General features: G+C 43.6%; 1 protein-coding gene across 4 annotated transcripts in view; it reads left to right on the top strand.

Annotated features, from left to right (window-relative positions):
• LRCH2 (leucine rich repeats and calponin homology domain containing 2) overlaps nt 1-14,671 on the top strand; it is a 157,614-nt gene that overhangs the window by 53,156 nt on the left and 89,787 nt on the right. For all 4 annotated transcript variants that reach the window (XM_068250914.1, XM_068250913.1, XM_068250912.1 and 1 more), the window contains 3 exons: nt 6,058-6,202; nt 10,616-10,742; nt 10,842-10,947. In XM_068250914.1, coding sequence (XP_068107015.1) covers nt 6,058-6,202; nt 10,616-10,742; nt 10,842-10,947 — 378 coding nt within the window. The remainder of the gene's footprint in view (nt 1-6,057; nt 6,203-10,615; nt 10,743-10,841; nt 10,948-14,671) is intronic.

Here is a 14,671-nt window from a genome sequence, read left to right as displayed (position 1 = left end):
TCTGCAGTGTCTACTTCCTGGTTTCATGGAAGCAGAGAAAGGGTAAACCTCCTGTGTTTTACATATTAGCTGAGACGGCCTAATTTCTGTGCTGAGACAGTTGCGAACTCAAATTACACTTGTTATTACTTACAGATGGGGGGAAATTAGACAGGCTCTTCTCTCTAAATACATACAGAGTGCATTTCTCTTGGTTTTCCTTGTGTCCTGTGCAAGAGTTCAGGTTCGATATCATTGCTGTAACTGCATATAAGCTAAGCCAAATCTGTTATTTTCCTTGCAGAAAGCTTTCCACATAACATAGAGGAGACCAATCATGGGGTCTGTCAGTTGTCTGACTATTTAACGCAGCCACCGCCATGCACCAGACTGAACCCTTTTGAGTGAGATCTTTCAATCGTGTGGCCATGTTGCGACATCAATGTCTGCCAGGTTTCAGTGTTATGGTCGAATTGGCTGGCTATTGATGCCGCAAATCGAGTAATGTATGGGCTTCCTTGGAGGTATAGGATATTACTTGCCTATTCGTGATCTTTTAATTGCTGTGGTACTACCTGCTGGTCTGACAGTTTCCCCCTCTTTACTGCTATGTGTGATTTACTCTTAAAGTGGTTCTCTTGGGGGGGGGGGGGGGAGGGGGGGTTAAAATAAAAACTGACACTTACCTGGGGAGTCTACCAGCCCCCTGAAGCTGTAATCTCTCCCACGCTGTCCTCCTACGATCCTTGGTTCCCCGCCGCCGCTTCTGGTAATATATTCGTCTAACAAGACCAATAATGCTCGCTCACATGCACGTCATCGGGAGCTTACTGCACAGGTGCAGTACAAAGTTTTCTTTTACTGCCGCACAGCCGCAGTGGGTCTCAGATGCCAATCGGACCTGGACCGGAGGAGCGTTGGAGGATGGCGCGGGACATTACAGCTTCAGGGGACCGGTAGAAGTCCCAGGTAAGTGTCTGTTTTTATTTTAATACCCCCCAAAGAACTCATTTAAGTCTCTGATCTCCTAGGTGCAGATCAGGTCTCATCAGTACTTTTTCCATTTGTCTTTACATTAGATAGAACAGAAATCTTGCAACAGGTAAACAATAGTAGAAAAGTCAGTGATGGTGTGTTAAAATTTATAGTGCAAAAACGCCACTGGCTGCTGTTTTGTCTGCATATTCACTGCTACTAATAGACAGGGCTGTGGAGTTGAAGTCGAGGAGTTGGAGCAATTTTGAATACCTGGAGTTTGAGTCGAAGTTGGTGGTTTCATAAACCGAGGAGTCTTATTAATTTTGGATCGACTTTAAAAAAATAAATCTATCAGCACTCAGGCTAGTAGCACAGATCATCAATGAGAAATCTTAGCTGCTAAAAATGTGAATGAAATGTTTGCATATTGCATTATTGATCAGAGCTCCAGACATTTTAAGCACAGTTCCCCACGTTTACATTGCAGTACATTGCAGTGTGTGTGTGTGTGTGTGTGTGTGTGTGTGTGTGTGTGTGTGTGTGTGTGTGTGTGTGTGTGTGTGTGTGTGTGTGTGTGTGTGTGTGTGTGTGTGTGTGTGTGTGTGTGTGTGTGTGTGTGTGTGTGTGTGTGTGTGTGTGTGTGTGTGTGTGTGTGTGTGTGTGTGTGTGTTTTAACTGTGAAATTCTGATAAGCAAAGCAGAGGAGGAAGAACCATAACCTCTCTAATGAAATACTTTGTTTGAAAATCATTTTTTAAGCAGAACCCCAAGCAAACCGCTACACGCCGTAATACACATATGAAATAGAGAATCTGTTTCCTGCCAAAGATGTGTTGCTATCGGCTAATCTGGTAACCTGTACACCTTCTTCCTTGAATTTTTAAAGACATTTTAGTTATTCAGAAATAATTAGGTCTCTTGTGGATCGAAATCCGAAATGTGGTGGACTCCTGCCCCCTCCCCCCCCCCCCCCTTCTTTGTGCATCTTAACCTGCAGCTGTTGAGGCAGTATTTGTTATTAGGATGTGGATGGATGCAGGAATGTATCCATTGTAGATGTAGCTCTTCAGCTGTGGTCAGATGTGCATCAGCTCCTTAGTTACCTTAGTTACGTGATGTGCATTAGATCTGGTTCACACATAAATCTGCACGTTTCCGGTCCGGTCAGATTTGCATCCATTTTCTATCAGTTTTACCTGACTGGACCGGAAATGTACAACTTTTATTTGTGAACACACCCATAGAAGCACAAAACTAGCAGGGCTAGACAGGACCGGAAAGTACAGATTTATGCGTGAACACAGCCATAGAAACATATACAAAACTGATGCCAGCTGTCAAACACTGACAGGACTTGGACACCTTTTTATGTGGGATTCAAGCCCACTGTAAAACGGTCATTTTATTACCGTGATCCAAAATCCCTCCCCCCCTCTTCTCAGCATCCTTGATTCTCCAGTCCCCCTGGTCCCCTGCTCATATTCTCTCTGCTTCCACAGCCACCAGAAAATAAGATCCCTGAAGATCCAGTGCCACTTCTCCCTCCAGCCACTACTTGGCATTATTAAACAGAAAGTGGGAGATCTCTCTATTTCAAGGGCGAGTTGCTCCACTTTTTACTTCAAAGTAAACCCAGAGGCTGGAGTTGGTGCTGTATGTACACTTTAGTAGATCACAGTGCCTGCAGATGTGGACTGGGCATTTGCAGGTAAGGGGGGGGGGGGGGGGGGAGAGGTTGTCCTTTTGAATAACTGTACCTTGTAGCACAGCTGGACATTGAGTTTTATAGCAGAAGACTATACAGAATGATGGCAGCTTGCAGTCACATAAGGAGACAAAACATTCTCTTCGATAAGAATCTTAAACTTTGTGTGGCTTGGTATTTGTTTTTTCTTCCACACCAGGAAAGGCAGACTGCAGTTACATATATTTGTTTTTTATTCACAAATATGCTTTGTTTGACATGCTATAAAGAAGTGGAGGTGGAAAATTCTTAATCAGGGTTTTTTGTGTGTAAACAGTTTATCATGTTGAGGCAAGAATGGTTTTAGAGGAAGCAGTGATTCATCAGAATCCTGCAGCAAGACGATATCTAGCTCTCTCTAGAACGCCCATATACTGAATATCTCTGTATGGAACCAAGTTTTTTTTTTTGTGATATTTACATAGGGCTGCACTCAGTGGGATGACTGTAGATTTAGATTTCTGAGGTTGATTGCGAGTTCATATTACGCTTTGTCAACACTTGCCTCTTTATCTCTTCAGGGGTTTCACTTTTCCCATTTGTTTTGGTTTATTCTTGTTGCTACATGTAAAGATGGAGAGATTCTCACACACAGCCGTGCTGACATCACTGTCAAGTCAGATCTTGGCTGCTTGCGCTCACAATCCCTAAATAAACACGCTTGTCTTCGCCATGTCTTCTGGATGTTGGAAAGATAAATGAGAACTGATTAGCGTATTATAGGGAAAACACGGGACACTATACATGAAACTGCACGTCCTGCACCTCTGTGCTGACGGCTAAGTAAAATTCCCTTTGGTCTTACATAGATTGACAGTAAAAACATGATTAAAGAGAACCCGAGGTGTGTTTAAAGAATGTTATCTGCATACAGAGGCTGGATCTGCCTATACAGCCCAGCCTCTGTTGCTATCCCAAACCCCACTAAGGTCCCCCTGCACTCTGAAATCCCTCATAAATCACAGCCGTGCTGTGAGGCTGTGTTTACATCTGTAGAGTCAGTCTCAGCTGCTCCCCTGCCTCCTGCATAGCTCCGGTCCCTGCCCCCGTCCATTCCCTCCAATCAGCAGGGAGGGAAGGGATGCAGGCGGGGACTGGAGTTCTGCAGGAGGCGGGGAGAGCAGCAGACTGACACTATAGAGATGAACACAGCCAGCTCTGACAAGCTGCTTGTCAGCAGCGTGGCTGTGATTTATGAGGGATTGCAGAGTGCAGGGGGACCTTAGGGGGGTTTGGGCTGTATAGGCTGGGCTGTATAGGCAGATCCAGCCTCTGTATGCAGATAATATTCTTCAAACCCACCTCGGGTTCTCTTTAAAGCTAAATTCTACTTTCTGACCTTTTTTTCACCCCCGTTCCACCCACCATAACAGTAAGCACAAATTCTCTGTTTTACCCATTTGGACACTTCCTGCGGTAATGTTACACTGACTTTCCATTCAAGAGTCTCTTCAGGAACCCACTAACGTTGTCAGTATAGAGACTGACACCGCTCCAATCTGTACTGAACTCATTCATCTCTCTTCCTGCTCTTCCTCTGCTGCTCCTCTCTGCCAAGCTCTTCATTGGCTACCAATTAACCAGAGGATCCAGTTCAAACTCCTAACCCTAACTTACAAAGCTCTCCACATTCTCTCTCCCCAGTACATTTCCTTACTAGTTTCCAGATACCAATCCAACCTCAATCTCGGATCTACATATGACCTTCTTTTGTCCTCTAGAATTACCTCTTTGCATTCACGTATATTCACATGCTTTACCCCCTCCTCTGGAATGCCCTTCCACCGCAAACCTGTCACTCTCCAACCTTTGATGTCTTTAAACGCTCCCACAACACTCACTTTTTTCTGACAAGCACACGCAACTACTTGGGTTGTTTCCCCTCTGACCAAAGGCCATGTTGCACTCCTACTACATATCCTAAAACCTAGTTTCTCAATGTGTGGTGCGCGTACCCCTGGGGGTACTTCTGATGGTTCCAGGGGGTACTCTTGCTTAATATACTTAACCAAGAATAACAAATTTAGAGTTTTAGAAAATGATAAATCTTATTTAAACACCAAATTAGTATTTTAGCTAATTAAAAGCAATAGTAAATGCTTGGAAATTGTTTAGAACCAATTATCATGTACTACGATTAAACATATATTTGTCAAGGGCTACTTGTGATAATGTTTACTATGCTAGGGGGTACTTGGTAAGTACTGGGTTTTATAAGGAGGTACATACCAATAAAATGTTGAGAAACGCTAACCTAAAACACACTGCCTCTAAGTGTGATTATTGTATACTATCACACCTCTTGTTCCCCCTCGTCCTTTAGACTGTAAGCTTGCAAGGACAGGGCTCTCTCACCGACTCACCCTAGGGATGAGATGAATGCGATCAGATTGGCAAGAGACAAACCTCGGTAATGTCCCAAACCGACTGTAAACAACTCTAGCGGTGATCGTTTAAAGACAATTTGATTTGATTTGTACTAGTTTGTGATGGATAGGAAGTACGGATTGTTTAGTTGGTGGTGAAACAATCAATGTATTCCGACATATTTCCAATCGTATTTATCAGATTGCTCGGGTGATTCTTTACTGAAAATTCTGAAGATTGATCCATTGACACTCAATCGGGAATATCTTTGTTTGGCTGGGATTGGTACGCAATGAACAGCTGCATAGATTTGTACTACATCATTCAGTACACCGCTAGCTGGGGAAGTGGTTCAATCCATGCTCAAGCAGATCTCTGCAAAATGTGTTTCTGATCAGATGGTAAAAGCTAGTAAAAAGTTTGCCTTTCCCGAATTGATTCCAATTTCAGGGAGGTAATGATCATGTGACGGTAAGGTGAACATCAGCTTGTAGTGTGGCTGACAATGCTTGCCTCTCATGTAGCGAAAAAAGGTCAATTGTTATGGAGTCAAGTTATACTAGAGGTTGACTTTATCTTGATAAACCGTGGTAGGCTATCTGCTCATATTCTGAGGTGTGAAACTGAAATACAGAATTTTGACATCTCTTCACATGTGCACTGTCGCTGTATAATTGAAAAGCCTTGAAATTCTAGCAATCATTACAGATTCAGAGAGATGGAACATTAGGATGCATTCTTAACACCCAACAGTTTAAGGCTGCAAATAACTGATATTTGAAGTTCTTAGCGGTTTTAGAAAATTATAGCTAGCTGCAAATGGGAATGGAAAGGTAATGCTTTGTAACATTGAGTCACGATGACTTGTGCTGCGGTTTTCAACATGTAATAGAAAAGTAAATGACAAAATGAGATTTCAACAGTATTAAAATTGAGAAATGAAATCTTTCTTTTTTTTTTATATATACGTAATTTTATTTATTTTCCAGATCTCTCCAAAAACCGATTTACAGAAATACCACACGATGTTTGCCTGTTTGCACCGCTTGAAACCTTAAATTTATATCACAACTGCATCAAGTGTATTCCAGAAACCATAAAAAACCTTCAGATGTTAACATATTTAAATATTAGGTAAGTGGGGGGCTTTCTCTGCCCATACACAGGCTTCATTTTCACTGTGAAGAAAACTGGAGCAGAAATTAGGCCATTGCCTGGCTCTAGAGCAGGGATGTTGGACTCTAGTCCTCAAGGGCCGCGGTCCTCTCACGTTTTGATGAGTCTGAATCGGGAAAGGCGTGGTTCATTAAGTAGCACACGTCTCTATTTCTCAGTCCATCCTAAACACTGGCATGGATATGGCCCTCGAGAACTGGCGATAGATATCTGTGCCTCAGAAGCAACCAGTCAGGTTGGTTACTGTGATCAGCTGCTACCTTTCCTCCAGATTTCTCTGCATGCTTCTTGATAATCAGCCCACATCAAATTTCAGGACTTCTTGCATGTGTCAGATATTTGTTATTTTACAACTCATGTGCATCTGTCGCTTTGTTGAATGAAAGTCCATATTGGTCTCCCGAAAAAAAATAAAAAAATCCATAATGGACCTCTGTCACGAAAATCTTAAAATTGAAAATATGTCAACAGATACAGTTAAGAAGTATTTGTCTTCCAGAGTAAAATAAGCCATTAATTACTTTTCACCTATGTTGCTGTCACTAACAGTAGGTAGTAGGAAACTGACAGAACCAACCGGTTTTCGACTAGCCCATCTACTCATGAGGGTTTCACAGGGATTTCTTTATTTTCAAAATGCACAAGTGAATGGCAGTTGCTCCGTCCAACTGCCAAAATAGTGTGCAGCGAATAGGGAGGCTGGTCAGCATCTTTGTATAAATCTTTTTTAGGGAGTATCTTTATAAAGAATAAAGGCCATGAAAGAATCCCCTATGGAGAGATGGACTAGCACAAAACAGGTCGGTAATGTCAGATTTCTACTATTTACTGTAAATGCCAGCAACATAGGAGAGAAGTCATTTGTGGCTCATCTTACTAAGGAGAAAACATACTTTTTATATGTATGAGTTTTAAATTAAGATTTTCGCATTCCTATTTAAAGAAAACCTGTACTGAGTAAAAATATTTAAAATAAACACATGAGGTAACTTCAAATGACCATTACATAGTTACCTCGCCATCAGTTCCTCTCAGAAGCTCACCATTTTCTTCTGACAATAATCCCTTCCAGTTCTGACAATATTTTGTCAGATCTGAAATATATCAGTTGCAGTCAGTTATAGCTGAGAGGAAAACTGATGTACCAGGTAATGTCCATGTTTCCCTATGGCTCAAGTGGGCGATATTACAGTTTAACTGTGTGCTGACCAGAAAGCGGTTATGGGTAATGGCCATTTTCAAAATGGAGGACGGAAAATTCCATTGATCACAGTGAACAAACAGGACGCGGGAGAGGAGAAAGACACTGAGTAGACTACATGGAAGGTAAGTATGACTTGTGTATGCTTATTTTGACTTTTAATTTTCAGTTTAGGTTTTCTTTAAGCCTGTCATTTAGATATACCCGATGTGGAAAAACAATCTGTTCCTGTCTGATCAGCATCCATTCCTTCCACACACCAGGAGGGAATTGATTGAAAATCAATAACTGCATTGTTGGATGCACTGCAACGATATTGCCTTTTGATCAACTACCTCTCCCGCCCCACCCCAATTGACCTAGATTTTCCATCCCGTTCGATTGATCGGTCTGACATTTTGGGGAAATCACTTACTGGCAGATGAATCGTATTTCTTGGTAATTGAATGAAAAAAATCGATGAGTAACAAATCCCCATTGTTGCAACAATACAGTAGAGTCCTGGTTATTTGGAGGACAACTAACCTGAAGTCTCAACCAACCAGAACAAATCACTGACAGTACTCAGTGGTGAAGGCCACTTTCTCATAGTGTGAACACACCTTTGATGGATGTCTACCTTCAGGGATAGGCACAAGATCCCCTTGGACATCATCGCTGAGCCAGGTGCTGACGATGCGCTTTGCTGCTATGTGTGCGGTGGGATGACGGATTGGTGCATGTGCAATGTCACACAGCGGGCAGGTGGAGCAACGTGCACAAAGGAGTTGGTCGCCGCTCAGCCAAGTTGAGCTGCCAGGCGGATCGCTTGCAGTGCAGGGTTGGCGGCTGCCGTACACACATCTGAGGCAGTCGTTAACGCGCCAACCGACTTCATGCAGGTGTACTCCAGTGAAAATAATGTAATAAAAAAATGCTTCATTTTTACAATAATTATGTATAAATGATTTAGTCAGTGTTTGCCCATTGTAAAATCTTTCCTCTCCCTGATTTTCAATCTGACAACAACGCAATGCTTATGCTGGGTACACACGGTGCGTTCCCGCACTCGATGCCCTGCTCGATTCCCGGCCGCTCGATTATTTCCGAGCATTTCCGATCACGTTTCGATGATTGTTTCGATGATTCTTTTGTAAAGGACGCCAAATCGACCTAACGATCCATCGAAACGCGAATCGGACATGTCGGGAATAATCGAGCGGCCGGGAATTGAGTGCGGAAATGCACCGTGTGTACCCAGCATTAATAAGTGCGGCAGTCACTGTGATTGCGGTTTTCTGAATACGCATCGCACCACTGTGTACAGGTTAGACCATCACGAAAACGCAGCGCAAAAGCAGCAGTGTGTACAGGGCCTAAATGTGTCCTTGTAGTGCTCTGCGCAGAAAGCTAAAGCATTTAATGGTAATTATTAGTCTAACATTAGTATTTTCTTTCCTCTTATCTCTATTCAACATTATACACAGTCCCTAAGTGATTTGGGCACCGGGTTCAGCTGCTATGTAATTAATAACCCGCAATGTTAAGTTGCTAGTTGCTACAACACAAAGCCAAGCTGATGACATTCCAGAAATATCTCTAGAAAATGAATGCAGATCCATCTGTAATTGTTTTCTGAATTGGATGACAACAGACTGAAATGCAGAGAGGATCTGTGCTTTCCTATGGGTCTGTTTATAAAGTCTGTGTCAGCCGATCGACTCGACCGAGAATTGCTCCTCACACTCACTCCGCATGCTGCTTGACTCTATTTGCTCGCCATTACTGGAGGCTAGCGATGCGTCTTTATAATGTCAGCCTGCTCTGTCGCCCCCTGCTGAGCAACTTGCTCTGCTACAGATGTACAAGGCTTTAGTCTACTCGCCTTTAAAGGACACCTTAAGTGAAAAGAATGTGGAAGCTGCCATATTTATTTCCTTTTAAATAATACCAGTTGCCTAGCTGCCTTGCTTATTTGGCTGCAGCAGTGGCTGAATCGCACCAGAAACAAGCATGCAGCTAATCTTGTCAGATCTGACAATGTCAGAAACGTCTGATTGGCTGCATGCTTGTTTAGTGTCTATGGCTAAAAGTATTAGAGGGGCCCGGTGCACACCGAGCGGATTTGGATGCGATCCGCCGGCTGCATCCGCCTGTAAATCCGCTTGGCTAATGTATTTCAATGGGCTGGTGCACACCAGCGGTTGGAGGTTTGTAGCAAACCGCAAACGTGCCTCCTGCTGCACGTTTGGGGTTGCTAAAAACCTCAAACCGCCGGTGTGCACCATCCATTGAAATACAATAGCTAAGCGGATTTACAGGCGGATGCAGCCGGCGGATCGCATCCAAATCCGCTCGGTGTACACTGGGCCAAATCTCTGAAATCCGCACCAAAAAACGCTAGCGTTTTGTGGATCTGCTAGCGGTTTTGGTGTGCACTGGGCCAGGCAGAGGATCATTAGGACAGACAGGCAACTGGTATTGCTTAAAGAGAACCCGAGGTGTGTTTTAAGAATGTTATCTGCATACAGAGGCTGGATCGGCCTATACAGCCCAGCCTCTGTTGCTATCCCAAACCCCCCTAAGGTCCCCCTGCACTCAGCAATCCCTCATAAATCACAGCCATGCTGTGAGGCTGTGTTTACATCTGTAGTGTCAGTCTCAGCTGCTCCCCCGCCTCCTGCATAGCTCCGGTCCCTGCCCCCTTCCCTTCCCTCCAATCAGCAGGGAGGGAAGGGATGCAGGCGGGGACTGGAGTTCTGCAGGAGGCGGGGAGAGCAGCAGACTGACACTATAGAGATAAACACAGCCAGCTCTGACAAGCTGTTTGTCAGCAGCGTGGCTGTGATTTATGAGGGATTGCAGAGTGCAGGGGGACCTTAGGGGGGTTTGGGATAGCAACAGAGGCTGGGCTGTATAGGCAGATCCAGCCTCTGTATGCAGATAATATTCTTTAAACCCACCTCGGGTTCTCTTTAAAAGGAAATAAACATGTCAGTCTCCATATCCCTCACACCTATGGATCCCTTTAACTACACAGTGGTGACAAGATATTGTGCATTTGGTGGTGTATGATTATATGGTAGCTTGTCTGGGGTTTGTGTTTGTTCAGGAAAGCCACAGATTAATTTTCATTGAAATCTGCCTGCGCTTGTTTTATTCTCTAATATGTGCTTGATTTTTCTTTTCAGTCGAAATCTCTTATCAACATTGCCAAAATATCTGTTTGACTTGCCACTGAAAGTATTGGTCATTAGTAATAATAAATTGGTTTCCATACCCGAGGAGGTTGGAAAATTAAGAGGTTTGATGGAGCTGGTGAGGATTTTCTCATTCTATTTGCTGTTGTGATTTGTGTTTTGTTTTTGTTTTTGTTTTTTTTAATCTTGATGATGATGTTGTTTCCCTTTTTTTCAGGATGTCAGCTGTAATGAAATACAAGTACTTCCTTCACAAGTAGGAAAACTTCATTCACTCAGAGAACTTAATCTAAGAAGAAATAATCTCCAAGTCTTGCCAGATGGTAAGCGCTTTGTTGTTTACCTAAGGCCCCGTTTACACTTAATCAGTTGCTCTGTTATAACTGAAAGGACAACGGAATTTCAAAGTAATGCCCATGTTTTCCTATGGCACAGTTATCGCTTAACAGGATTTAACTAAAACATTTTTCATAATGCACTGCTATGGAGGAGAGAAAAAAAGCGTACCAAGGGCCTGTTTCCACTACAAACAGATTGGATGCAGAAAAACTGACTCGGATTAATGCCTATGGGCCTGTTTCCACTAAACGCAATTTTTCTGATGCAGATTTTCCCATAGGCTTTCATTGGAGTAAATTTTTCTGCATCCAATCTGCATGTAGAGGAAACAGGCCCTTCGTGAAACAGGGCCTAAGGGCCATTTTCCACTACGGCGTTTGCGATGGCTGAATCGCAAAACCGCAAACCGCTAGTGATTTTTCAAATCGCTACAGTTTGCTTTTAACATAGGAATCGCGGTAGGTCATTTCTACTACCGCGATTCGTTTTTTACCTGATCGCGATCGCACGGCGGAGCGATTATTGCCACGATTTTGCTATGCAGTGCATAGCATAGCAAAATCGCGATCGCAAACGTCGGGAAATCGGCGGAAATTTTTTACCTTTTGCGATTCAGCAATCGCTAGCGTTTAGCGTGAACGCTAGCGATTGCTAGTGGAAAAGGGCCCTAAGAACGAGAAATAAATTATTGTACGGTTTACCTGATTGTCCCCAGTCTGTCAGCATTCTTGTTCTCTTGCTTTGATGCACTCTTCCCTCCCATCTGACAGGCTTTGGCTGTCAAAGCGGGTCATTGGGCATGAGTCATGGCTGCGAGAAATGGTTGCCACCATAAGCAGCTATGTTAAATTAGTCAATTACTGGCTATAGCCAGTAATTTGGCTATTGGAGGCTCCATGTGAATAGCTGCTTCAAATCAACCAGATGCTTACCTAAGGAGAGGGAAGGCTCTTGATCCTAAAGTCTTGGTCCCCATTCCAGCGCTGGCTCCCCCGGTAGCAGTATTTGATCATTTGGTTAAATACTCTCTGCTGCCGAAGGAGACTTTGGAAGTCTGTGCTCTCTGCCGCTCCATACTGCACTTGCTCGCTCACACATGCGTAGTATGGAGCTGCCCACCTTCCGAAGCCTCCTGCGGCTGGAGTTTCAAACGCAGGAGCCAGCGCTTAAACAAAAGTACCGGTAGAGGAATTCGAAGGTTTTATAGGACCCAGAGCCTTTCCTCTCCTTGGGTAAGTATTTATTTTTTTAAGGTTCCCATAAGCTTTCAGCGATATTAGCAGCAGTTGAGTTCTGCTACTATTTAGCTGAGCTCTGTAACTGGGGTGACTTGTGCCAATGGATGGCGCCAGGTATAGCAGGCTGGCGGTGACTTGGGCTGCACTGTTAGTGTTAGGTGGGGGGGTTGAGTTAGGTATGCAAGGGGTAGAGGTTAGTGTTAGACATAGATACTGGATAGGTTAATGTTGGGAATAGATGCAGGTAAGGTTAGTGTGAGGATAAGATAAAATAGGCAATAGTAGACTATCAGAAACATTTGCAATATTCTACTATCGATAACAGGTAAATAGTGGAATAATGGTAAAATTGCTGACACAGTAGAATCCTTGTAGAAGCTACAAGGGACCAGGAAAAGTCGTTTTACTATATCAGAATTTTACTATATCAGAATTGGTCATATATTGTATATTTATACAGATGCATTTACTGGGACCTGAGGACTGAGTTTACTCTATCCAGAGGTTAATCATATTAGTTTACTATAGCAAGACTCTACTTTATTCGGTCCACAGTATCTTGCACCCATTTTTCCTTGGGGTGCTTTTAAAGGACAAGCATGCAGCAGATCGGGTGTTTTTGTCACTATTGTCAGATATGATAAGATTTCTGTATGCTTGTTTCTGGTATGGTTCAGACACTACTGCAGCCAAGTAGACCAGCAGGGCTGCCAGGGATCTGGTATTGTTTAAAAGAGTTACATATGACAGCCTCCATACACCTCTCACTTCATGTTCCCTTTAAATGTATGCTGTTGCTGCATGTTCTATCTCTGCCCAGTGCTACATTATAATGAATAGGAATCGCTGTGACAATCCGCGTCAGGTCACTTATCGCCTTGTCAAGTCAGCCAGGAAATGGTGTCACAATGAGATGTGTGGATTACAGAGGAGATGAATATAGTACTTTTTTCTCTTTCTCTCCAGGAGATATTTGTGTTCCTGCCCTGTAAAGTGGACTTTAATACCTTGTGCTAAATACTGGCAGTTTGTTCAGTAAGGCTACATCTTGGCATCCCTTTAATGGTCTCTTCTGTGACCTGGCATGTCTCCCTGTCTTATGCATAGTGTCAATGTGGATGACATGTATGGGGTTGTCCTGGAGCTTGCCCTAGAGCTTTTTGCAACACGTCCATTCTATTATCTCAAGCTCACTCCAACCTGAATTATCGCAAATTCTTTCTGTTTTAAGAAAGCACTTTTGTTTTTCTTAGTATTTTTAGTAAGGGGGCTTTTAGGACCATTGTAGCCCCTCACACACTCCAATGAGTTCTGGTTCACCATGAGCCAGAACTCATTGGAGTGCTGGCTCCAATTTATAACCTAATTGCTACTTCATTTCCTTGAGGGTTCATATCAGGTTTTCTCTTATATGGCAACACAATATACTGTACACTCAATATGAAAAATTTGAATCCATCCTTGACTGTCAAACTGTTTGCTTCCTGATGAAATGAACTCTTTATGAAACACATTAAAGAGAAGCCGAGGCAGGGATGTAAAACTTAATTAAAAAAACGATGCTACCTGATCCGGGGGACTGGATGGATCAGGTAGCCCCCATCTCTTGTGTGGCCTGCATTGAGTTGCTTTCTCTTTTGTGACCTCTGGGGTCACGATGCTGGAAGGAGAGTGAGCTGTTCTCTCAGCATGCAGAGAGGAGGAGGAGCAGCCAGGGGGAGACAGCTGCCCAATGGCAGCTGGGGAAAGCCTGCAAGAATGCCCCCCAGTGGGAGTCCCTCTCCTCCTTTCACCTCGATATTGGCAAAACCATTGTCCCCAATTTCGGGGGGCTATATTGCTGCGATGGGGGGGGGGGGGGCGGTGTGGGAGGGGGGCACACATGTCATGAGGCAGGGAACCATCTGCCTCCCCCACCCTTTCCCCGGATGCACTGCCCTCAGGTACACTTTTAAGCACCTTTGTCTAGCCCAGGGGTGTCAAAATCTAACACATAGTCCAAGTAGCTGTTCAAAATCTTTAATATTCAACATTTATTGAACAGTCTCAAACAAAGTGGCATAAGTATAGCTACCGTGGTGGTGGGGGGGGGTGCACTGTGGGCTATAGGGGCCCGCTAATTTCTTTAGGGTGTCCTGTGGGCTGTTGATGCACCCCGTCTCAAACATGTAACATGTTTCAACCAGAAACAGTCAATGAAGGAAGGGTTACTGCTCATCGTTTTTGCCGTTTCATTAGCTGATTGTTGTCAATCATATTATAGAAGGGAGCTTAGTGGTTAACTCCTGGTGTTTTTTTTTTGCTTTGGGATGGACTGTGAAGCTAATCAGATGCAACTTACTGTTCTACTAATTTGTTGGGGGAAGTAAAGTGCGCTTTAACTTCAGCTCCAAAGTTGTCACGTGTGTAATTTTTCCCCCCCCAAATACTGTATGAGATGTGAACTGTGCAGAATGTTTACTTGTGTGGT

This window comes from Hyperolius riggenbachi, chromosome 8 (genome assembly GCF_040937935.1).
Source record: "Hyperolius riggenbachi isolate aHypRig1 chromosome 8, aHypRig1.pri, whole genome shotgun sequence".
NCBI classification, from domain to species: domain Eukaryota; kingdom Metazoa; phylum Chordata; class Amphibia; order Anura; family Hyperoliidae; genus Hyperolius; species Hyperolius riggenbachi.
This window is presented reverse-complemented; position numbering and strand designations above follow the sequence as displayed.